The following is a 27,162-nucleotide window of genomic DNA, read 5'->3' as shown; positions in this document are numbered from 1 at the left end:
AATAGAATGTATTGTAAGTGATTATAAATCAAGCATACAAATGTTAACAAATTGCCAATTTCATTTTTGAACCGAATACCGCTACATAGATATTTAATCTTTGCTATGTTTTAACAGCATAGGTTTGCTTGGAAAATGTTAAGCTGAAACCTTTTGTAATAATATATCAATATGACCGGTTAATGGAGTATAATACAATGAAAACACACGAATAAATGCCCAATTTTCAAAAAGTATGACTTATCGACTTATCGGTTTTGTATATAAATATATCCAAATGAATAAGATACTAAGTGTACCTTGTTGTTTATTGTGGCAAGGAATAAAATCGAAATTTCGAATGCGTCAAAGAGGTGAAAACTACGCCTTCGCACAAATTAACGCATCATTTACAGGTGATTATATAGTTATATTTGTATATATTGAATAAGATTGCACATAAAACGGTAGACCACATTGTATGACCCGCGACAAAGGAGTTCTGAACTGCCGAAACCCAGTAGAGACGGCTCTGTACTATACACCTATTCCTTAACTGTACCGAGGCAAGCGCCATGTGGGGAAGGCGGAAGTACACGGTGACGGACAAACCGCCCGGCCCGGTGTCCGCCAACCTGGACCTGAGCCACACGGCCCGCCAGTTCCACTCCTGGACCCGTAACTACGGAGACGTGCTGCAGTTTTCATTGCCCTCGAAGAAAAAGTGTGTCGTCCTGTCCTCTTTGAAGTCCATGCGCGGTTTGTTCGAGGATAGTCCGAGATGCCCGTTCGCTAACGACAGATTGCCGTACTTTATCAACAAACGAGTGTTCCGGGAACATTCTGTGGCGTTTTCCAGTTATACACCGGTGACTAAACGTTGTAGAGAATTACTTCAGGATTTCCTCGGGGAGTCGACGACGCCGTCGCTTCCGGGAAGCTGTGTTTCCTACTTCCTTTCCTCGTCTTTGCGCAACGAAAACCCCAATAATGGATTGAAGAAGTTGGCCATGGATATATTCACAAACTTGGTAAGATGTGCATGACGTACAATAGTGCATTAGTTATAGTTTTATTAGTTTTAGGCCACACAAGTTAGTTTTTGTTCGAAGCATATTGGCCGTGAAAAGCTATATCAATAACAATAAATAATATATGTTTCCATTTCGTTCAAAACGTGGAGTGGGTGAATGGTAAGTGTGATTTTTAGGAAATACCCAGTTAACGTGTTATATACCTGTTTTTTACTGTTTCGGATTTGTCGCAGACATAATGTACCATATTTTGGGCTTGCTTTTCGCAAGACAGCGCTAACAAAAAGTTTAATTTGCAAGGTAAGCAATGTTTTTGGTTAAAACTATTAGCGGTTACAAAAAAGGTGCGATAAATTCGTCGAACGAAACATCCATTTGGTGTGACCTAGGGTTGAATTGTTGAATTAAAATTCTTTAAACTCATTATGACCATTCTACTTAACTTACCAGTGAAGCCTGAATGTTAGTTTCCAAAGATCATCCGGCGTTACCCCGTTTATATGAACAACATTTTCCACTGCGGTAAATATCCCCCTGTTTGTTTTGCAATTGTTTATTTCTAATTTAATTGCGTATTGAAAGGTTATTCCCTTCATTTTGATACGTGTATATATGTGTCTGGGGGATATCAAATAGCTAAACGCCCCAAAAATATAATAATACGTAAATCCGACGTAAACACTGTTATTTAAGCAAAACAGTTCGAAAACGTTTAAATATAGAATATTTATTTTAATTTTCTTCCTATGATTTTGTAATTATGTCGGATATTTACTGAAAGCGAAATATCCCCGGGAGCAAATCGTGTTAGACGTTTATATATTGGGAGGGTCAAATTTGACACACCTGCAGACATGGTGAAAATTTGCCCACGAGGGTACATTTTACTTAATGGGTTTTTGCGTCTATATTTGCCCCCTAGGATAAATCAAGTCATATAAATGGGATAATCTGCGTTTCAAATATTGCCTCTTGGACTTTTCTTTCCATTTCGGCGGATGTGAACGGGGTATAAGAGTGTCGTCTATATGAGCCGTGTTAACAACGGTAAAAATAAATTCAAGAAAATCCTTTTGAAAAACATTGCTTTTGAGAAAGCATCACATTTAGTTTCACACAAACTCTTTAATAATTAGGTGTCTGTCATTTATGCATTCTTAATTTTATGGAAGTATATTTAATATGATATTTTTATACTGCCGGTAAACAGAAACTGTGCATGATGAGAGCTATGTCAAGATTGCTAACCAGATGTTTGTGAAGGCACAAGTTCTTAGGCAGAGTTATCAAACATATCAATGCAACTATGATACCGAAGTGTGCTTTCAGGAGTTATCTGGCCATTTTGAGAATTCCCTCTACTTCTTATCTTGCTATTTCTGGAGTTATGTAAGAACTGGTAAGTTTTACAATGCACAGTTTCTTTTTCCACTAGTATACAATGTTATTTGTATATATTGCATAATTTTAATGTTAGATTTATATTTGCGTTGCATGCTTGAGATGATCATGAATACAACAAACGGATATTTAGAGTTTTTTTTTAAATCAGACATTCGTAAATCGCCATAAAAATAGAATTTATATAATCATACAACAGCTGTGATTGATTGTGGGACTTCTTGCGTACAATAACTTGCCTCGCTAATGGCGATCTAATAGTTAAGTAAACCAATTATAAAACAAAAACCATCCTTATCCAGTGAAAGGCTCATTTGTCACAACGAAACACACATAATTATAACAAGCTCAGTGTGTCGTAATTTATCTGTATTGCACAACGTCCGTGTCCAACAACCCACTGCCTTAAGCGCACGTAAGAAATCAGTGGACAGAACTGGCATAGCGGACACGGTTAGAACACACAAGAAATACGTGGTGGACGGCTCCAACAATCTCAGCTCGTCACACGTGGTCCGGAAGAGGCTTCATATTAATGGGCCGGAATGGGTTAGATTAAAAGGCCCCGTCGTTCGCATACAGATTCTCTGGAAGAAGATTATCCTGCTGAGCGACTCGTTGGTGTTGCGGGGCTTGTTTGACAACGAGAGCGAAGATGGCCGAAGGTGCAACCACAGGCCGCGCACAGCATGCGGTGACGCAATCCCGTACAACATCGCCTTTTCCACAAACGTCCTGCTTTCCAGAGTGCAGAATTTAAAACTTTTAGAAATATTAAATTCGACGGAGGACGAAGCGGTACAAGCATTTTCTGCTGATCTGGCCATGTATAGCTTGACTAACGTGTTATCGCCATGCGCTAGATGCGACGTCAACCCAACAAATGCATTCCTTGGCGAATACCTTCGTAATATCTTATCTATACAGGTAATACTACAATGTAACTAAAGGATGAAGTGTGTTTTACCATACAATAGTTATGAGTTGCGCAATCAAAATAGATGGCAGACATATTTTTGAAATTTTGGAAACAACGAACTTCTTATGTTAATAGCAGAGCTTTCGGTTGATATGTTTTTAATTTACATTATTTGAAAGCTAGCAACTACATTAAGTTTGCCCTAGGCCACGCTTATTGAACTGCAAGTAACTTAAATATGCGTTACCATTCCACCACTTTAAGTAATTTCCCTTTGTACGTACATGTTTGTATCTTAACGGTGATTTTTTATTTTAAACTACAATTAAATGTTCATGCGACGGATTTCTGATGAAACAAGTTACATGTTATATACTTGTTGAACGACCTTTATTTCGCGATATTTAAATCAAGATAACCCAATGAGGGCCTCGTAACTCCTACTTTATCTTCCGACAGGCGCCTTTAAGAGATTATGTCCGTTGAAACCGTACCTATACCGGAAGCAATGTTGAATTTTAAGCACTCTAATGTAAATTTATTCATTTCCTGCTACTGAAAAGCCCAAAAAGAAGATGTTTCGTGATTTCTAAAACCAAGCTCATAATGGATTCGATACTCGTCCGTTTATTTCCTTAACGTAAATGACGCAAACAAGCACTTCTGAAGCGCGGATAATCTTTGTTAGATAACTGAATATAAAGGCCGATAGTACATTTTAGGCTGTAAGCCGCAGACCTACAGACTTTAGTATCGCAACTCGAAATCAGATCTACATTTTGACATGTCATGTTAAAAGAACTAATGCGCCGTGGTTGCAAAGTGGTACGTATGTTGTTATGCGGTTTAAAATAGTGCGAATTAAAAGACCACTTAATTTAAATACGTTTAAAAGATTGCAACGTTAATGTGAATCTGAACGCAAGCCGAAGAATCTTAAATAAATCTTGTTGAGGAACCGAGGGGAATAGATAATTACAGATAATTACGCAGAAAATGGAAATGTGTTGCCTAAAAGACCCGGCCTTACCTTATCCACTACAAATAGTTAAAATGTCCTCAGCCAATATCGGGTTTCATTTAATTAACTTTACATTAGCGAATAATCTTGAAAGATGGAAGGAATGTTTATATATCCTTGCACATATAGGCTTACCAGTTAATGTTATGAAACTAGTTAATTGTATTAAAATCATCAATTTACATTACCTATTCTTATGTAATGACAGGCACTTATCGGTTACAGTCTGGGGCCAGTCAAAATAAAATTTGGACTATATTTTATTGCCTGTAAAACAGAATTGTAAAAAATACGCTTGTCGCGCATACAGCCTTCAAACACTTTCAGCGGTTCATTGTTGACTGTCATGAAACAGTCTAGGGTTTTACATTTTTTTCTGCTACTGATTACAAATTTCCTGATACTGATAAGCTCAAATTTTATCAATCCTAAGTTCTTAAAGTGCATAGCCCTACAATGGATAGACGTTCATGGCCTGTCAAATTAATATCCGGATTCCTTCAAAGAAGTTAATTGGTATCAGAAATATTTGAATGACTAAATTGCACAAAAGCGGACATACGTAGAAAGATGATGAATACTTAATATTTTCAGCACATGCAGTCACAACCAAAATAATTTCAGGAAAATGGCATGAATGAAGTATGAAATACATTAGACGAAACTGGAGATTGTTTATACCAATTAACAGAACTGTTAAAGTGAAATATAACATTTTGAATTATCACTGGTTCATCAACGAAAATAATAACCAACATATACTTTTTTTAACAAATGGGATGTGGAGGACATTTGTAAACATATGTTTATGACTGATTGGAGAGTTAAGTGATTTAATGTGTTGGATTTGTTAAGCGTGGATGGATATTTCATCGACGAAACATGTATGACATAACGAATCGAGAAGGACGCCCAAGTATTGGCAGATGAGTAAACAATTGTTAATTATTTAAAGCTATTATTAACGTTGACCAGAAACAATTGAGTAATAACTGATATTTGATTGCCATACAGCACGCATGCCGTGCTCGCTGTAACTACTCATAATCGATGGAGGATATACTTTCAGAGAGAGCGTGGGGATTTGAGAGTGTCCGGCGCTTTGTTCGCGCAGGCTTACCGTGGTTGATAAAATCCAGGTATTGGAGAGGTAAAGGCGCCACCGGAGATAGTTTCTTAAATATGTTAACATTAACAGAGGGATTGCTCGTATGCACATGTTCTTCAACGTTTATATTTCTTATATATTCGTGCGTTTTGCGCATGCGTAAAACACGGCTTGTGCCGGGACCCGAGGGATACTTGTGCTGTGGAAATAGTTTTCAAATCCAGGCAGATCATATACACAAGAACTTAAAGGAATATCATGAAATATATGGGAAAATAGTCAGGTTGAAAATATTTGGCACCACTATCATATCGATATCTTCACTGGATCTACTTAAAAGTGCATTTGAGTACAATCCGTCATGCGAAATTGCCAACGACCGGTCAGCAAACTCGACGTCAGGTGTCTTCTATGGACGGAAACACATCGGAATGGCGGATCTTCACAGCATCACTCTGCTACTGAGAGATTTCCACAGGTCCGTGGCACCGAACATTTCCGAAACAGGTGGAAACCTTGACTTCCGCTTCCGGACTGAAATACACAATTTGTACCTTGAACTCGGCAGTAAAAATAGAAGTGACACTAATCCTCATGACTATTTGAGGTCATTTCATAAAAATCTATGTTCTATATTGGTAAGTCTCAAATACATTATATACGTATACACAATATATATTCAATGCATTTTAATCTTAAAATACGCACGTTAGTAAAATACACTATAAAAATGGGTGAAAATATATTAAATTTTTTCAACAGACAAGACTGAGTAAAGTTAAACTAGCAACTCATTCAATAAAATAGCATTTTAGGAATTGTGTAGACGGTAGCTTTATACTGAAGAAATGCCTCATCAAACAAACTTCTTAAAAGCAATGATTTATTTGTTTATTTGCCGGTCTCTTTTATGTTTGTATAACTCTATTCAATAGCTTAAGGTTAAAAAACTGAAGATAACAACAACAATAACAAACAGACAAAAAACAAATTCCGGCTTCCCATGCACTTTTCTGGATCTGTATACTCTTGACTGAACGTGACAGATTTCACGTATAGATAAAGAATTCAAAAACAACACTTTGACTGTTTAATTATTTCCTAATACTGCACTGACAGCGAAAACTGTAGTGAAAAGATCATTGACAATTTGACATGGCTATAAACCTTGAAATGTTGACATCTTTCGTTGCAATAAAATCAAATTATGATTGTGTCAAATTGTGATTTAAAATTTAATATAAACAAATACTCTGGACTTTGAAAAACATATATCATTTCAATAAATATAGCAATGCTGGTTTCCCATTGGATGCTGAGTTTTGTCTGTTCCCTGTCTTAAATATAAATATATTTCATTTCGCTTCAAACTATGTAAAACTGTTTACATGCTACTATTAAGATCTTCGCACAACTGTAAGCTGTTAAATGCAATGTTTCCGAACAACATAATTTATATGATAGTTTAGTAGGAAACTAGTTTTACCATTCCATGCATGTTTATTTATATACACTTTTGCCTTTATTACCATGTATAATGAAAAAGGGGTGGTATATTACGCACCCTGTCCCGTTGGTGCAAATTTACCGACATGGGTAAATTTCCCATGGGGAAAATTACCCCGGGGGTAATTTTACAGTTGGGCATATACATATAGTCTATTTAATGGGACACTTTGGGAGCTCGGCATTTTGTGCCTCGCACCCGCAACACGGCATTGCGTATGTCTGCCAATTTTCGATTTTCGTTACTGGCTCAAAACCACAGTTATCTGCCCCCACCCCCGTTGACCAAGAACCAGAATATATATATCAATATGAATATATGAATATGAATACAGAAAAAAGAGTGCTTGTGTTCAAGTATCAATATTTTATTAAAGTTGAATGAAAGAGATGAAACGGATGGCCTTTTTGCATAGAGCTTAACATAATTGGACACTGTATTGCAAAAACTGATAGTTTCCAGTGTAAAAATCATTGCCTGTACCTCAGGGTCATGTATAACTACTCAATTTTGTAAGACAACGCATTGGTCAACCCTATGTTTTCTTGTGATTAAGTTTTTTGTCTTGGATTGTTCTACAGCAGCCAGCTACTTGTTTTTCAATTTGGACTGTTTCAAAGTGGAAAGCCAGGTTAGTGTCTATATGGAACATATGGTAAAAATAACTGTGGTCTCAGGCCTATTCCGGCAAAATGTAACCTGCAGCGCCATTTTGTTTACAATTTTATTCCAGTTATAAACAACAGAGTAATACAAAAAGTGAAACTTAACAAAAAACCTTTTTTCACAAATCCGAAACAAAACCGAATAATTTTAAATCCACTGTGTTCTTATTAAACAAAGCGAAGATAGATCGACCAATAATCGCAGCCTCGCTCTGAGATTGACCTCCCTAAATATATTTAACTAAAAACCAAACAAGTTCAGGAATTAGCACACACTGTACTGGTTGCCTGTTCGTTTCAGCAAAAAAGCAGACGAAAATATATTGTTTATAAAAACGCGTGTGTCTCAGTACAATATTTCATTATCTGATGTAGATAGAATAGCAGCTTTTAAAGGAAGGAAGGATTATAAATATCAGTGTTGAACGTCCAAATATATCAAATAGAGAATTTAAGGACTATTTCCATAATTTAATATCAAATATAGAGGTTCAAGTAGACGACGAAAGTAGGGAATATGTCGAAGATTTCGATACTAAACCCCATAATGGACCTACGTTTTATAATTTAGATAAACCTATAAGTGACGAGGAAATTATAAATGCTGTTAAGAAATTAGGCAGCAATAAAGCCTGTTCTCTTGATAATATACTCTATGAGTATTTTCGCATCAATACCTATTATAATAAACCTCTAGGATTGTTTTTTAATCATATAGTTAATACCCAATCATTTCCAGATCATGGGCAACAGGGGCCATAATTCCTATATATAAAAAGGGAGATACATCTGATCCTAATAATTACCGCGGTATCACGCTCCTAAGCTGTTTTGCTAAATTATTTACAGTTATACTAAATGACCGACTTAAAATGTGGGCTAAAGAGCAAGATATTCTGACTGATGCTCAATTTGGTTTCAAAAGCAAGTACAGTACGGTTGATCCGGTTTTTTTACTCAATTATACAAAGGCAATTAGGAAAGAAGAAAAAATTGTAATGCTGTTTTGTTGACTTCCGTAAGGCATATGATTGCATTGATAGCGGGCGCCTCTGGTATAAGCTAATCAAACTTGGTATAGATGGAAAGTTTTTGTCCCTGTTGCGGTCGATGTATAACGAGGTGAAAATGTGCATAAAACACTTGGGGTCTTTGTCTGATTTCTTTGAAAGTAGCATTGGCTTGTTCCAGGGGGAAATAACCTCCCGATTTGCTTCTCTCTCTTCCTCAATGATATCGAACTCCATTTACAACAAAGCTTAAATGCAGGTCTCACAGTCAATGAGATCTCAACATATTTATTGCTGTTTGCAGATGACGCCGCTATTCTGTCAGAGACGAGGGAGGGGTTACAGGAATCCTTGAATAACTTAAGTACTTATTGTAGCAAATGGAATTTGACGGTCAATGTGGAAAAAACTAAGATAATGGTATTTAGAAAAGGGGGGCGTATAGGAAAATCCGATAAGTGGACTTATAACGATCAGGCTGTTGATATAGTCAATTCATTTAATTACCTCGGTATTGTATTTTCCAGTGGTGGATCTTTCATGCAGGCAGCTACCACGCTGGCGGGAAAGGCATTGCGCTCTATGAATGCACTTAAGGCTCTGCTCAAGCATAACCGCGTCCCCATTGATATTACGTTTAATCTGTTTGATGCACTTGTTTTGTCTATTTTGAACTATAACTGTGAAGTATGGGGCTATATCCAGACAGAGGTTATTGAAAGAGTACATAGAAAATTTTGCAAGTGGGTCCTAAATGTCAAACGCTCTACAAATACCTTGTCAATTTATGGAGAGCTAGGCAGATTTCCATTATATATTGAGCGACATATTCGTATTATTAAGTATTTTCTCAAGTTATACAATGAGAAACAAGATAACTGTATTCTCATGGCAATTATTACAGAACAATACCGGGAACTTCGTGTTAACCCACAAAGTCTAAACTGGGTCGACAGAGTTAAAACTATCCTTCAGTCATCCGGGTTTGCGGACGTTTGGCAATTTCCTGAGTCTGTAAATGTATGTGCATTTGTCCCCATGCTCAGAGACAGATTTAGAGACATGTATATAACCGGTTGGCGTGCTACCATGGAAACACATTCATCCTTGTATCTGTTTAAGGAAATCAAGGAAACATTTAAAATATCAACTTACATTGTTTTAATGGAAAATTTAAATATAGAAATATTTTAGCTAAGCTCCGATTATCCTCCCATAATCTAAACATTGAACTTGGGAGACATAACAATATTCAAAGACAAGATAGAAAATGTACACTGTGTAATTTAAACGATATTGAAGATGAATTTCATTTTGTATTAGTTTGTCCAATTTATAATGATATAAGGCAGAATTATAGTCCTAGATATTATGTCAGACATCCTAGTATGGTAAAATTTATATCATTACTCAATTCTGACAATAAATCTCTGTTAGTAAGATTAGCTATTTTTGTACCAAAGCTTTTAAAATAAGAGACTTGAATGTATAAATCACCCCTACAGACCTCCTCAAATTCACTTCTGCTAAATTAGTATTTTAAAGTTTGCTTTTTCTCTCTCGTGTTATTGTGTAACTCGATTGTAAGTAATAGAATGCAATTTATTCTTTTTTTGTTTTTTCATGCATGCAATATTGATTTGATTATGAATATTGAATTGATTATGTGTATTTATTTTTGTGTTTATAACGATGAGCTGTATATGCTTAAGTTAAATAAACATTCTGTTCTGTTCTGTTCTGTTCTGTTCTGTTCTGCTATGAATACTTCAGGTCGCGTCTAATGAGTTTGTCGGAGATGGCCGTGTAGCTACGATTCGTAAACAGCATAACTGTTTATTGTTGACAACATTACGGATTGTTTATATTGTTATTGGTTCGTTCAATTTTAACAATTCATCACAAAAAAAACAGAGCAGAAAGATGATAGATGATTTATTTGGATTTAAACATATTGTATCTCATCCAAACAAATAATTATAACCCAAATGGAATAAAGTTGTATATAAATACATGTACAAAAATAATAATACAGAAGCAAACCATAGTAAGACATACAAGTGTAATTAAAGAATAGTATTTGTAAGCGAATTTCTCATTTCATTACCTTCACTTATATAAGTACACAATCGATTTAACACCGATCTTTTATTTGATGAAAACAACTCAATCAATTTCCACATGCTGACGAGTAGGATTATTATTTTTATTGGTCCCAACTGCTGCAGAACCCAAAAGACAACAAAACATAAGTTCAATGAAAATCATCACTCTGATAAGTCTGATATTAATGATATTGTGATTACCATGATGTCTGCTTAGTTGTGCAAATATTTTGCTATAACCATCAGAAGATACTATGTACCAGGGTATATATATTGAAATAAAACTTGGCACATACCTTCTCAGAGTAATTACGTACAAGTTTGGCAAAAAATATAACTCTGCCATTAATATTATTGAGTAAAAAAGTGTGTAATACTAAACTTTCTGCGACCTCAGCAATACTTTAAACAGTATGCACAAAGTTAAGTTCATACTGCTTTCTCATACTCTCGTCATGACCTTGTTTATAAATTGATCGCCGTTTATCTTTTTATTTTTTTGTAAGTTTGAGCGCTAACAATATGCCGGACGTTTTTATCACTTAATGATTAATTCAGACATACATATTCTCAGTTGTATGTATGCCAGATAACAAAGCCTTAAAGCAATATAGTTAATCATGTGGTTGTTTTAATTAATAATTTATATGTATGCAGCTCAATGTTTTACTTGAAGCATCGACTTATTTTTCCTAGACAAAATTAAAGGTAAGCCGAGGACTTAATTGGTAATAAAGGTAAACTTGATTTGACATTGGGAATATGATTGGTAAGATATAATTATTTTTCGAAAATGACAGACATTTATGACTAGTGGCTTCCGCAACATTCAACTGAATGGCCATAAAGAATAGGTTCAAATCTATGAATACATGTTGAAGATTGAAATTGGTTCGCTCGCTGTGTTCTATCTGTTATCAAATTTTCAACATTATAAGGCGATGTGCCTGTTTACTTGACAATGATCCTGATTGATTTTAGTAAGACGCACTATAACCGATAGGTAGGTTTTTCACCGCATAAAAACGACAAAATAAACAATCAAATTTCAATTTACTTTTACAAAATTGACTTTACACATCTAATGATCTATGGAAACTTGATCATCAATATCATGTCTATCGAGCCAAGCATAATCAGCTATACGTTTCCATAATACGGTAAAGAGAGCAATACCACGTTAAGCCAAACGTTACCATATATTCTTTCATGCTTTACGATGAAATATGGGGGTTTAACAGTGAAATAACAACAGTGAAAATATCAATTTGATATTTTCACTGCAAAATAAGGAGTGAAAATATCAACTTTCAGAGCTACTGTTAAATTCCTTTGTTGTTACAATGTACTTGCCTTGATCAAAACAGAACGTTGGACTTCAGTAAATTATGTCAAAATATGTTAAAAAAGAAAGAAATATTTTATAAATATAAAATAAATATATAATTGGAAATTAACAACTTACCGTTTATTACCGGTTATCCCGTTTATCAAACATTTTACTGATCTTTGAAGCTGAATGTTCGAACATTTGCTTTCATACCAAACAAATTACAGACAAAAACAACTGTTCGAACATAAATAAAATTTAATATCCTAGTTCAAATGTATTTTGAACTGTTAACCGTTGTAGTACGTAAAATGAGCTTCCTGGAGAATTCACACAATTTACAGATAGATCCGATATTTTTTTACCCCACCCACACCTCAAAATGTGTCAACAAACTAGCGTGGCATTTACTCTTTATCTGGAAAACAAACATTTTAAATCGAAACAGACTGGTCTCTGACAGTAAGATGACTGAATATAAACTTACTATAAAAACACGCGTACATGCAGTCTTAAACTAAGAAGAATGGTTAAAATCCAATGAGTATCCACATTTGTTTTGCTAACACATTTGACCTTCCAAATTTTCATTCTTTAAATAGCGGCGTAGTAATTTGGTTTTGTATTCATGCCCATCTTTAAATAAAAAGTGTTTTCATTATTTTTTGGAACATATGTGCACTAATAATACTTCATTGTTTACTGTTCATAAAGCTTTCAATAAAAAACGAGCGAATATTAAGCTATAAGAATGAATAGCAGAGAACTATTTCTCAGCAAACCGAAAGTAGAAAAGTTGACAGCAATAATTATGCATGAGGGGCGCCCCACGGGTAGCGGCGTAAAGCCCACCCTTTTCAAAAAAGGGGGTAATTCAGAAATAAATAAAAAAACAACAAATAAAACTCCGAAAATAAGCATAAAAGAAACAGAAAATTTGTTTATTTCGTGGTCATAAAAAACTAAATTTTCACTCGTGGCTTCGCCACTCGTGAAAATATGGTTTTTTATGACACTCGTGAAATAAAATACGACACTGAAATAAACAAATATCCTCTATATATTACGGTGTAGCGAGTCAAAGCACGTTACGCTTAACGTTATCACAGTATATAATGTATATGACCTCTCCTTGTTCCAGTTGATCGGGGAGACATTACCTCGCGGGGATCCGGACCATGACGTGCTCTGGGAATTCATTGACCACCTGTACGCTCTAATTGACCCGGCCGTTGACGTTGCTCTCCGCACCTTCCCCTTTCTTCGCCTACTCCCGGGTTACTATGGCAACCTGTACCGGCAGACGATCGCTGCGCGCGACCGCGTCGCCAAACGATTTTTTGAGGACCAGAAGGTGCGGCTTAACGTTTTATTCCCCCTGTTTTTATATTCAATCAAACCTAGTTGTTTATCAATGGCAAAAGGTGCGCTGCTATTTTATCAAGGACTGTCTCTTGGTAATTTACATGAACTGTAAATTGGCAGTTAAAAAATCAAAAGTGATTGCATATAATTATACTTTGCCTTGCATAATCTTAAAATGATTTTTTAAGATAATTATATATAAATTGTTTGACTCGTGCTTTGACTAACTAAACATAAAGGGGGTTGGGGGTTATTTTTATATGATATGGAGACTCCAATAATTGAATGTCAATGTGAGGGAAAGCTTTTCCTTTTGATGCAAAATTATGGACATTTCACATGTAGGTGTGAAATTATTTTTGACCCAGTTGGATACTAACAACAGGGGCCATTTTCAACCGATGACATCATTTTTTTACGTCGAAAACTGACCCCGATCCTTAATTAATGACTACTCCTCACGTCAAAAGTGGACCCTGATTAAAAACTGATCAAGGACAATATCAATCTTAAGTCAATCCTTTGATCATAGTTCTTTGACTTTATTCCATTTTGTATAGAACAATACATGACTGACCATGGCGGTTGATAATTGCCCCTGTGTGAAGAATAATTAGCCAAGGATAATTATTTTTCACTGGAGCAATTATCAACTGAAAGCCATGGTCAACTTTGTCTTTTCCTGTATAATTCATATGTATTGTCATCTGTCAATGATATTAACTGGTTTTGGTTTTTAAAATTGTGGAACAACATAGGATTTGGTTAGCTGGAAGTCTGAGAAGTAATGACATAAAAATGGTTTTGAACGGCATCACCTATTACAAATAACGAGTAACTGGAAGTTGAAATAGCAAACCTTTTCGCATGTGTTTTCGAAATTAGACGGCAATATTCCCAATCTTCAAATATTTCTTGTTTAAACATCGGGTGATTTTGACGTTCATTTCAATATGTGAGCACAGCTAGGCAGGGGGTCCAACGTAAAAACTTTTTACGGAATCTTAAGTGAGGAAAATGTTAGATGCTGAACAAAATGGCGGTTTGTTAATTAAAAGTATTTTTGGTGTTTTCGGAGGATATTTTACCTGGAAATTAAGATTATATCTCTTTTATCGCAATATAAATACGCCTACCCGAGGGCCAGACGTGTAAGCTTCTTTCGTTTTTTTAACCTATGTTTGTAGAGGCCTTAAATAAAGTTATTGAATGTATAAGCTGAACGATTGCTTGTTTACAAAGTGAAAATAGAAAGCTGCATTACTTTAAACTGTGTACCATTCTTTTACCTTTTTTAGCTATTTTATATTGAGTTTTTGCAAAAAAAAATTCTCTTCGATGGCCTGTGCCAATTATTCTATGTTTAAATACCTTTTATGTCTTGCGTGGAAGTTTTATGCAGTTTTTGTTCGTTGGAGAATCAGAATGCGTTAATATACGTGTTATTAAGACACGAGCTGTAAGACATGTTAATATTTATGACAAAAGGCAATATGTTACCCAATAAGAACGTCTCGCGTATTTGTTATGCAAAATACCAGATACACTTGTGTATTATTCTAGCAATTCATATATGTGTTCATAAAATTATTGCTTTTTATGTCCATGTAGGAACTTTTTATATAACAAAACGTCTCGCAATACGACAAGTACAACGCAAACATGATCAATCTGATACTATTTTACCACGAAAATCATGAAAGTACGTTTAAAAACTGTGGTAGTTTAGCTCTGTAACGCCGCATAGCAGCATCGCCGCATAAACGTGTTGTTTTTTTTTAAAACAGGGCGACCACGTTTATCGCCGCATAAACGTGTTTTTTTTAAACTGGGCGACTACGTTTATGCGGCGACGCTCAACGCATAAAGCAGAAGTTGCTTATATGGGGCGCAACTGTGCCTTTTTGCCACATAAATAGGAGGACGTTGATGATGATGATGCTGATGATGATGATGATGATGATGATGATGATGATGATGATGATGATGATGATGATGATGATGATGATGATGATGATAATGTCCGTCCGTCCGTCCCGAAATCTTGTGACATGGGAGTCTCCAGAGTCACTTACATCTATTCATTTGTGTATGAATGATGATGGTGGTGGTTGTGATTGTGGAGATGATGGTGGTGGTTGTGATTGTGGAGATGATGGTGATGGTTGTAATGATAATTATGATTATGATGGTTGTTGGGATGATGATGATGGTGGTGGTTGTGATTGTGGGACCGATGATGGTGGTTGTGATAATGTTGTTGATTATGATGGTGGTTAAGATTAGGGCGTAGCATATTACTGTCATTTTGAAGAAAATACGGGAAAAGTAAGCAGGCAAATTGGTCAAATTTAAGGTTATATTTTAAAGTTGAGCTTAAATTGAAACCTGAAAATAAATTATTACTCCCCTTGGAGTGTTCACATCTACATTTTCTTGGTTACAAATGACTAGTGCTTAAAAACACAATCAATAAATAAATACGTCCATGATGACCATATATCAGTCATCTGAGTCCTCTTGTCCAAGTGCCCAAAACTAATGTTGTGTTGATTTTTTTGGAAACAATATCATTTTCAAAAGTTTTCATTGCGTTGCCCTGGTAACCAGAGATATACGCTGATGACCTAGACGTGAATAAATTTCACAATCGCACAATTACCAGTGGTTCTTGACGTTGAAATAGCTGTGAGGATTGTTGGATTTCTGTTGTCTGTCCGTCGTTAACAATTGACTTTTCTAGAAACGTTTGAAATGACGTTGAAAGTGCGCATTGTCAAGGGTACATGCCCGTCAGTCTGACAAAAAGGCGAGAATATATGTTACGTCATACTACGATTCAATTTTCTTTCTGATTGCCCCAAATGACGGTGTTGTGCGTTGTCCTAACATATATTCCCGCCATAAGTCGGGCCAAACGTCATTTCAAACGTTTTCGCAGAATGATCAATTGGTTTTGCTCACATTTAAACCGATCTTACTATATCTTTATCAGAATTTACGTCTCAACAAGTCTAGTTCAAATCTTGGTTAAGTGGACACAAAAAACTATGTCCGATCTTAATGAAACTTTATCAACCACTATTGTACTAGTATGTGTTTTAATTGGGGGTTTTTTATGCGGCGAAAGTGTGCCTTTTTGCCACATAAAAAAGTCCTGTTTATGCGTTGAAAATCTATCGCATAAACGTGGTCGATTTCGTTTATGCGGCGATGCTGTTATGCATAGCTCCCCCACCCCGGCAGTTGTCTGACAATGGATCTTTGGACACAACGCTAAATAACAAAATATTTTTATGAAATAAAAACAAAGAATACATAGAATACTCCAAAAACACACCATTTTACACTGACCATTGTTCTAATGGGAGAACCCTGCCGCCACTTTCAACATTTAGACGATGTTGAAAGTATAAAAAACTTCACTGCGGACAAGAACTTACGTTCACTGAAATACATGTACAAATGTTTAGGTAGTCTAACATGGTCTAAAGTTGTTGACTGCAGTTTATAAGCATTCTGGATTATTTCAAGAGATATTGACATCACATTTTTAATATATTCTTACCCCGCAAGCTACTGCAGATATGTGGTCTCATTTTGCTGTGTACTCGTTTTAATGTTCTTATTATCTTCATTGAGGGACGCAAGTGAGCGGAGGGTCGTCATTAAGCTCAAAACTTATAATATTTTCAACCAGTGATTCGTTGAAATGGCATTGTTAATGGGATTATATATTCACATGTTATTGTGTAATACGACTATAAAAAGACCTGCAAAAATACCATATACTCACAACAAAATATTTTAGACCATGTTAGGCTACCTCAACCTTTTTATGCAAAAGTTCACCTGAGCGCACTTAATCAGCGGTTCTATGTTCTCAGATATATAAATAAACATGGAGCGAAGCAGAAAGTGGGAATCTGGCACTATCTACTAAACTAGCCGATTGAAGCTATCGTTCTTGCACCCTGCACATGTTATTAATCTCCATGTGTATTGTGATTCTCCGGAGGAGTTTTTCTGAACATTTGCTAGTGGTTACCTGCTTAAATTTTAATCCAGGCCGGCCCCCCTCCACAGCTAGCACATTACTGAATGGTCTCAAACCAAGGTCGTATTGGTACAATACGTAAGCGTGGATCAGTGGTGTCTTTGAAACCGAAATCACAGATCAGTGGATTCCTATGTATCTTACAGCCACGTTTACAAAAAGGTCAAGTTTACTTCCTTCGTGGCAGTCTCGAGGTGTCAGTCGAACACCCCCTTTCTAAAATGATCTAGTTTCCAATGTTCCATGTAGAGTGTACACTCATCGCTCCTTGTCTGATGGCATTGCATTACTTAGTGGATTATTTTCCATGGCAGTTAACTTTATAACGTATGGTTGTATCACCCGCTAGGAGGTTGTAGGTTCGAGCTCGATATTCAGCGGTGTAAAGAAGCTAGCAAGTAAGCTTACGGAAGTCGCTGGTTCTTTCTAGAGACACCTTTTTTTCCTACTACGGAGAGTCAATTTCTGGTGTATATATTTTAAATTGTATTAACCTTTAAAGTGATACTAGTATTTAAAATCAATACATACACATGTATAACAAAAATGTTTGAATGAAAAACCTTTAACTACTTACTTAATAATGCGTTTACGTAAAATATCAATTACTGATTATAAGATTGTAACCGTGTATTAAATAGCTGAAACGCACAAATAGCAAATGACTAGTGGGTCCTAAAGGATTTACAGTAACCAACTATCGTCTCATAGTTGAAATACCGTGTTTTCTGCACCTTCCATTTAAAATTAAACACGGTGTCCTTCATAAGAAGCATTGTTTTCGATATTTATTGATACTTTTCGGGAAATTAAAAAAGCGTATTTATTGTGGTACATCTTATTTTTGAGTTAGACTGCATCTTTAAAATATGACCGCATTACTAATCAAATTGTAACACTGATCAGTTATAAACGACTTTTTGTTTTAAAATTGTTGTTTTTTAAAGTAAAGGATCTATTTTAATCGTTGAAAAGTGAAAATGTATATATTTTCAAAAACTGGAAAATATAGCCCTGCAACACTTAGTTGCCGCATTGCTATACTCTTTGTGGACCGCCGTTCCTCTGACATTTTTACCTTAGTTGTTTAAATTATTTTGGAATGTGGGACGATAAACTGGATCAGTAGGAGTGCGCGACATGGTCAATAGCCATATGTCTCGTGTGTGGCCATTTCATGAAGATAGACTGTTTGCCCCTTTTGTTGTGAAGTGGGACACTTAGACTTCACTGATGGTTAAGGTAATGAAAGTGAAAATTCGCCCATGCAGTTAGGTTCCCTGTTCTATGTCAGCCGTATATTGTATTATAACGTCAATGGCACATGCATTCATTTTTATTACCAAACAAAGCGCACATGTTGTGTAAAAATGTTTGTTTACGAGGACCATTCTATTTAAAACCCGGTAGATGTGATTAAAGTTACACAGAACACACTTCAGTCGCCCAAATTATCAGCATGGTGGTTCCGACTTCTACATGAATTAGTGGTGTGCCCTATTAATTCATTAAAGATGATGGAATGTTTGGTTCTGAGAACCGACTACCCTGGAGCTACAAAGGACAGACTGCTTTTTATCAAATAACTCTTGTGTATACTGGAGCCGTGTTTCTCGTACTATTTGTTTAACAAGAGAGATGCCTCACCCTGAACCCATTAACAGCTTACTTTGATACCAAACAACTTCTAGTTCCAAGAAACGTTGGCGTTTTCACTGATAGCTACTATCCAAATGGGTCTGATAGTCTCAGATTATTGACGATGATTCATAGGGACCAGACTGTTCATATCTATCCACAAAAATCTTAAACTCAAATTATGCGCAATAAATATTTATGTCTGTCTGTTTCGTAATGATGGAGTTCGGGTTAAGATATTTTGAAAGGAATTCAGATTCTCCTTCCCACATGAAAGACATCTCACACAAAGTTGTACAAGAATCATGCTTATGCTGGTATGTGGCTTATTTCGTGGTCAAAACCTGATACATAATCTGTGACGATGTTTTCACTTCGAAACCTTAGGACCTCACCGCACTAACGATCGAATGTTCCAGACTCTCCATAATTTCCCAGAAAGTAAGGAGATGACATGGGACCATACTGTTTATACACACTGTATGTGTAGATCGATATATATTTTCCGCATGTCCTTGAACTGGGTGTAAATGACCGACGATGCCATGGTTGCCGAAGACCTTTTACTCGGGAACTCGGAAAGTCTATGTAAGGATATATTCATTTTGACCCATTTTTGTATTTGCAGGCGAGTTACCGTCCCGGGGTTGTTAGGGGTTTGGTGGACGTGTGTCTTATAAACCAGCAGGCAGAGATAAGCAGGACCGGGACCTCCTGGCTTACGGATGAACACATCAAGGGCCTTATATACGACACGCTAGCCGCAGGTGAGATTAGTGCAAGCATTTTCAGTCACGTAAACTTCTTAACGACTTGTTCTGTTATACTTGCTATAGTTATTATATTTTATAAAACCTTCCTTCCGGGGAAAATTGTGAAGAAGTATTGGTTTAAACCAAGGAAATTAAAAGCATTCGCAAAGAGTGTTTTGCACCCGGACCTCCTAGTTTGTTACTATGTTGCTTAAAATATTATAATATCTTGTTTGAATGGGAAATGCAGTCGCGATTATGATCGCATATCACATTCAATCACAATTTTAATCGTGATGGCGTGATAGTCGGGATGAAACCGTAAAGCAGCCGCTCTTCTTAATAACCTCTTATTTGTTTGTCCTCATGGGCCGTATGGCTTATCGGTTATGAAAGAAATCTTTTTCTTCTTCTTCTACAAACACATTTTCTGCAGGCATGACGGAGCTGCTCAAGTCGCTGCGACTCTTCCTGTTGCTCATGTGCCATCATCCGGAAGTTCAAGCTCGCATCCAAAAAGAGGTCGACACTGTCATAGGTATTAGGGAATACGTCTTAGGCATTTCTTAAATGTTTATAGACACACGTGCGTGTACGAGTTTCCTTTGTTAATTTTCAATCCCTCTTTAACATCGTACTTGTTTTTAAATAAATCGTCACAATCTGCAGGTTCCCAAAGGTTTCCGGAAGCCGGTGATCGGGTGTGGATGCCTTATATCGAGGCGGTGCTGCTGGAGGTGTGGCGGTATGGCTCCCAGACGCCACTGGCCATCCCCCACCTCTGTCGAAAGGACGTCGTTCTAGAGGGATACCTCATAGAGGCCGGGACTGTGGTAAACTATAGTTTTGAAAAAATCAAAATATGAAATACTTTTTAAAGAAAAAAAGGCAATTAGCATAGTGATAGCCTTATCTTGTTGTTGGGCGGCCTCGTCCAGTGCAAAAAAAAACTTGAGCTTTGGCCATGAATGAAAAATCGTAAAAAGAATCTGAATTTACATGTTATGAGCATGTGAGCATAACACTGACGTTAAAAAGTGTGTAGGTGTTTCAAATTTCGATCGACAGAAAAGAACAACACCAATACACGGACGCTTGCTCAGCGGCGCTCTTCTATTAAAATGGAAAACTACTATGGAAATTTGAAAGTTAGATTAAACATTAATGTTGTTTTTGAATGTTAAACAAGATGTCACTGTATGACGCTCCTTAATCAGCATGTGCCCTTCCATGTTCATTTCAGGCAGTAGTAGTAATTATCCCTATTTCAGATTTTCCCGAACTTGTACGCAGTGCACCACGATGAGGCAGTCTGGGGCGATCCTTGGAACTTCCGACCCGAACGCTTCCTCGACGCTAATGGAAATCTTCTCCCCGCAGAACACGTCTTCATGCAAAAGTATAGTTTATTTGTTTTGTTTTCATAGAACATGGCAGTGAATTGGGAAATAACATATTTGGAAGAATGTTGCCTAACTCATATTTCAAACATAAATTCGCTTTCTATTAACGATGGCGTGCAACTGCATCATATTTGTTGGTCCATTATTAATCAAGACTGTGGATTTCTTTTTCAGTGTAATACCGTTCAGCGTTGGAAAGCGAGCATGTCCAGGTCAAGATTTTGCCAGGTCGAGAATTTTCATCACCGTTGCCGCTCTAATTCAGCGCATGCGCATCGAACCTCCGGAGGACAGCGAATTGCCATCACCAGATCCAAGGCTATATACAAAGAATTACCCCATGAATGAACCTCAGTTTCAATGTCGATTTCTAGCTCGTGGAGATGTATTTGTCTAATACAAATGGTTGTACACAGGTTAAAAATGAATATTATTTCTTCATATGTGCATACCTTTATAATATTTTAGTGCGGCCTGCTACCGAGCAGTGCAGCGAGCCGCATTTTCATGGCTTCGGAAACGGGAGAGCATGGTTAAGTTGCCAAAAACAAACAAATAAACTATTTAAGTGACACAGAAATACGTTTGCGTACATCAATAACATACTAGCAAAATTTGAGAATGTTCATGCTGTTTGCCTAACATTTTGTCAAGTGGTAGCGCTGCAGGAGCGTAGGCGTAAGACTTGTTTTGTGTCAAGTGGTAGCGCTGCAGGAGCCTAGGCGTAACACTTGTTTTGATGTCAGGTAGAATGCGTTACTCGCATTGGGACAAACTTACTACTCTACTTCTCGTAAACAGGAAAACAGTGGTGTTAAATGTGACGTTGAGCTGGGCCCCTGGCGAAAATCACGCTTAAATATTGTTGGTAATTGGTACAGTCTAATGTATTCTAAAGTACATGTACTTTTTTTACAAAATCTCCAAGAGAACTTGAAGGTAGTATATGTGGTAGTAGAGTTAACGATTGTTGTTGCCAGCAGTCATAAAACCTTTTAAAACAAAATACTGTTAAAAGTGTCGCAATGGGCTGAAACTGTCTTGTTAAAAGGTGTTTAATTTGCTTTTATGAAATGATTCTACACTGCGTATTACCTAGAATGCATATTTATCATTCCATAATTTAAACGGTGTTTTTGATGAAAATATGCTATATAATCAGATTAACATCGAGAACTGGGTCACGAATATGCTGAATTTCCAAAAGCATCAATGTTATACTATGGAGCGAAGGCGTGTCTACGAATTTTGGAAGATAGTTTTGTTACATCGCAGTGGCATATATTTTATCGTGTAAAATTAAGCCACAATTCCGAAATACGACGTTACTTGCCTCAACCATTTTCCTAGCATATACACATCGGAGGAAGTTCGTAGCATATACACATCGGAGGAAGTTCGTAGCATATACACATCGGAGGAAGTTCGTAGCATATACACATCGGAGGAAGTTCGTAGCATATACACATCGGAGGAAGTTCGTAGCATATACACATCGGAGGAAGTTCGTAGCATATACACATCGGAGGAAGTTCGTAGCATATACACCTCGGAGGAAGTTCGTAGCATATACACATCGGAGGAAGTTCGTAGCATATACACATCGGAGGAAGTTCGTAGCATATACACCTCGGAGGAAGTTCGTAGCATATACACCTCGGAGGAAATTCGTAGCATATACACATCGGAGGAAGTTCGTAGCATATACACATCGGAGGAAGTTCGTTGCAAGCACAAGAATGAAAATAATCAATCTGGTCTTGAGTACCTTGAGTACGGGGTTTATAAACAGCCATAATAAATTCATCGGTGTTGTTACAAACAGACAACGAAGACATCTTGATTTATGATGGTCTAATCCCCTTCCTGCTTGCGACTATATACTCCTTCATGTTCTACCCGAGCCCTTCGTAACAATTCTGAGAGTCTTCGTACCGATTAATACCAAAGTTTCTGTGTAACACCAATTCTTTTACATAATTTTCATGTTTTCCGTCACCTTTTTAAGAACTATACTGTGAGTTATTCTTTATTTGATAACAGTTCAGCGATAATAACACTACAAGTGGAATTTATTAAAGTATCCATATCATTGTACCTTATTCATGTTTGCAAGCATTATACTTGTATTTATGTTTTAAGTTTTTGTAACGATTTTTCAGTTTTACCATTTTTGACAGCAAATATACGTGTACACGGACATCCCCCTCCAAGCGTATAAAATTATGTTTTCAGTAATTGATTTTTTTCATTATATATATAAATAAATTCTGAAGGTAGAACGGATATTTCACTTTTTTGGTTGTTCTCACCAAAAAAACACAAAAATCTTGAACATTTTCCAATTTTTTTTATATAATTCCTCCATAATCGTATATTAATTAATACTGTTCTCATGAACATCAAAGTTTCAACAACTCTTCCCCACAAAATCTCTGAATAACACATTATCTGAATATTCAACCTGTGATATTTTGTCGTACACTCGATGAAAAAATGGCCTCTACAAATATGAAAAGCAGTCGCATGGTAATAGTTTTTCAACATGTTCATTTCTTTGCTTCTAATATTGTTTTTGTAAAATAAATATCAATAGATTTAAAAGACGAAGATTAATTAGATATGCAGACTCTTTGCTCAAAGTTTGCCCGTTAAACGTGGTTGTTTCAAGGGAACATTTAATTCTTACCCGTTGAATAATACATATTACAACCGCACATTTAAGCTACAGTTTTTAATTAATTAATGTAACACCATACGGATTTTTTTTTTGTTTGAGTACTCCTTCATTTTCTGCCTGAATCCTGCATAAGAAATACTTGTACAACTTTGAGTGACGTTTAACGAATGATGTGTCAACATTTGATTTACATCCATTAAGCCACTAATTCGCTAATTATGTGAGTAATTGAGAAGTCGCGCATGCGTACTGGCTAGTAAAAAGGCTTTTGATAGGCATTTTTGCACTAAACACAATGAAAGTTATCATTTATTTTTTATCTTCTGAATAATAATTTACAAGATGTACAAATGGCATTTACTAGATAAAACTGGAAATTGTTAATATGAATAATTATTTTTGACATTTATTTGAAATAAAATTGAAGTCAGATATTGACAATTTCCTTGCTGGTTTTAGTATCAACATCATTGGCTCATGGTATGTCTTTATTGATGTTATGTTCAAGTATACAAACAACTCTTTACTTCTTTCATGGCTGATGGAGTGTTAGATGAAAAAATGCATCTGCTTTCTGTCTTGTACATCTTGCATTGTGACTTGTACATCTTGCTTTCTGACTTGTACATCTTGATTTTTTTCATCTTTAATTCGCTATTTGGGAATCTATATTGCTAGCTTCATGAAAGTTCTCCTTGTATATTGTTTGGTCAAAAGTAACATTAAACGTTTGCTTGCTTTCTTTTCCAAATATTCAACATAAATGTCAGTCTCAGGACGAATACAGCATACCATGATGCAATACGTTACAATACCAATTTTGATGCGAAACATCAAAGAAGTCGCGAAAGTTGTCGAAACATGACTAAAAGGAGGCAGATGCAGTTTACTACCATACCAAGTTTGAGGTACCTTGATACAAGCATTCTTCAGTTATTGAAAATAAATCGGGTTTTCAGTCACCACGACCTTGATCTTAGCCCGAATAACGTCAAAATAGTTAGAGCGCCGGTCATGTTAAAGAACCCTCTACCAAATTCGAGGGCTTTAGGCCTGAGCGTTTTTCTATTATTGATAGGGCACTGGGTATTTTTAGCTTACGGTCGTCACGACATTGACCTTTGGCCCACTGAGATATTGGTCATAAATCGATTTCCAGCTTAAGGACAACATCAACTTGATTGCAAAACTAGTATGGTTCATCTGCTGGACATGACAAATCTTACTATCAAGTTCCCTGTACCAAATGCGCATTTCTGTTAATAAAACCAGTTTACATATCTGACGTACACTGTAAATCCTATAGGCCTTTTTTTTTAATTATATGTTTTACGAACGGCCAGAGTTGTGAAGTGTCGGAGGAGGAGGAAATAAAAATAAAAATAAAATTACATTTCTGGAATTTTATATTTTGGTCGGGAAAAAAACACAGAAAAGCAAAAGCTATGATGTATTCTATGATGTATGACTTTCTATTTTAATGTCAAGTCAATATGTAAGTGTGTGCACATTTGTTTTTGCTTTATCTGACAAGTTCACTTCATATTTTCATTAATCACTCTTTATACTTTGTAAATGCAGGTTATAATAGACAAGTGACATAATAATAATCAATTATTTTCGGTAAATCTATTTGCCATTTTGAGTTTAAGGAATCGGCTATCACTTCACTCTGTTGTCTTGGCTGCAAATTGTCTGATACCAATTCACCAACCATGTCATTGTTACAGTTAGCAAAAGAGCTTTTTTGTTTCCTTCTATACAGGGAATATTTATCCGCCAGGAACTAACGATCCAGGAACTTGTAAATCAACGGATTATAGCTGTCTGATAAAACAAAAGCTGTCTATCCAACGGTGATTCAAATAATACTAGTTGTCCATCACACATTCTGTCCAACAAGCAGTCCAAACAACACTGGTGGTCCAACCAACACTTCCGGTCCATCCATTTATAGTAACTGTTGTTCAACCAACACATATGGTCCATCCAATATAGCGGTCCAGTAAGCAATAGATGCCCAACCAACAATAGAGTTTCAACAGGCACTAGCTTACATCATGTTGCTACCAATCTAGCAGCCCAACCGATTGTAGTGATGTTCTACATTGAAAGTGATGGTCTCAGTAGATAACATCAGCATATTTGAATCATATCTGTAAAGAAAAGAATGGAACATTAAAAGTATATTTTTTATAAAAAAAATAAGTTACTTTCAGACTTATTTATGTAAACTTTTTATTACATAGTATTATAACACACAGAGCAGTATAAATAACATAATTTATATTGATGATGATTTATATATGTTCATTCATAAGACTATTAAATAGTTATACTGTACCTGGTAATATACATACAGATTCCTCATTATAGATTATCATAATTACATGTCAGATAGTAAAACAGCTTAATGTATTATTTGTGTTAATTTTCAAAACAAAGGTTTTAGAATAGATGATATTTTTTGTTATTAATAATACTCCAATAAGAATAGTAACCGCAGTCTTTTCTGAACCATCGACCCCACCCACCAGAACTAAACTGTCCAGGTAAACAGTCAAGTGATTTATAGCTCATGACATTCAAATTATATCACAATAATGTAATATAAACTCATTTAAATGACAAATCTAATAAAAATAAATAAATAATAACAAACCTGGAACGATAATTAGTCCATATTTATCGCTGTTATAACCCGGAAGTCACTCTGCCGCAAAAGATTATCCGGGTGAGCTAAAACCCGGTACCAGGTATCGATATCGAGAAAAGCCGTTATCACAGTTTATGATACCGGATTATGTTGATACTGTGTTATTTAAAGTATGCATTGGTTGTCAAAAAGCAATTAATAACGGACCGTGGATACTTGAATTTATCATCTGATATTAACCCTGATATTAACATAATTCGGTATCAGAAAGTGATACCGGATACCGGGGGATACCAGATACCGGATACCAGGTTTTTAGCACCAGCCTGCAAATCCGATGAATGTTTTTCATTGCCTTAAACTTTTTCAGAGATGTTTACACCAATGTTTTTACAACTATTGCGATGTCCTCTGCTTTTAATGATTTGCCGCGATAAAGTTTCATCGGCGGAAATGAAAAAAAAACGAAATCACAATTTTATTTTTATTTCAAAAATGAGTTTTTTTGAGCGGCGGTGTTCGTAAAACATAG

General features: G+C 36.0%; 1 protein-coding gene across 3 annotated transcripts; it reads left to right on the top strand.

Moving 5' to 3' along the window:
- Nucleotides 1-4,831: 4,831 nt before the first annotated feature.
- On the top strand, nt 4,832-24,409 carry LOC128231581 (cytochrome P450 2D27-like). Of its 3 annotated transcripts, XM_052944593.1 has the most exons (8): nt 4,832-5,284; nt 5,424-6,100; nt 13,221-13,433; nt 19,768-19,906; nt 20,328-20,429; nt 20,561-20,724; nt 21,163-21,290; nt 21,469-24,409. In XM_052944593.1, exons 1-8 carry the CDS (start codon nt 5,281-5,283, stop codon nt 21,689-21,691), a joined length of 1,650 nt encoding a protein of 549 aa, XP_052800553.1. In that variant the 5' UTR covers nt 4,832-5,280; the 3' UTR covers nt 21,692-24,409. The 3 variants fall into 3 exon arrangements, with proteins under 3 accessions (XP_052800553.1, XP_052800552.1, XP_052800554.1); XM_052944592.1 differs by having other exon boundaries at nt 4,832-6,100; XM_052944594.1 differs by lacking the exon at nt 13,221-13,433 and having other exon boundaries at nt 4,832-6,100.
- Nucleotides 24,410-27,162: the final 2,753 nt, after the last annotated feature.

Source organism: Mya arenaria, chromosome 4 (genome assembly GCF_026914265.1).
Source record: "Mya arenaria isolate MELC-2E11 chromosome 4, ASM2691426v1".
NCBI classification, from domain to species: Eukaryota; Metazoa; Mollusca; class Bivalvia; order Myida; family Myidae; genus Mya; species Mya arenaria.
The sequence above is the reverse complement of the archived record's forward strand: the minus strand, read 5'-3'. Positions and strand labels throughout refer to the sequence as shown.

Coding starts and splice junctions, on each gene's coding strand:
- LOC128231581 (XM_052944592.1), top strand. CDS start 5,405: ATGGAGGATATACTTTCAGAGAGAGCGTGGGGATTTGAGAGTGTCCGG. Junction 13,434..19,767: donor GATTTTTTGAGGACCAGAAG/GTGCGGCTTAAC, acceptor TTGTATTTGCAG/GCGAGTTACCGTCCCGGGGT. Junction 20,430..20,560: donor AGAGGTCGACACTGTCATAG/GTATTAGGGAAT, acceptor CACAATCTGCAG/GTTCCCAAAGGTTTCCGGAA.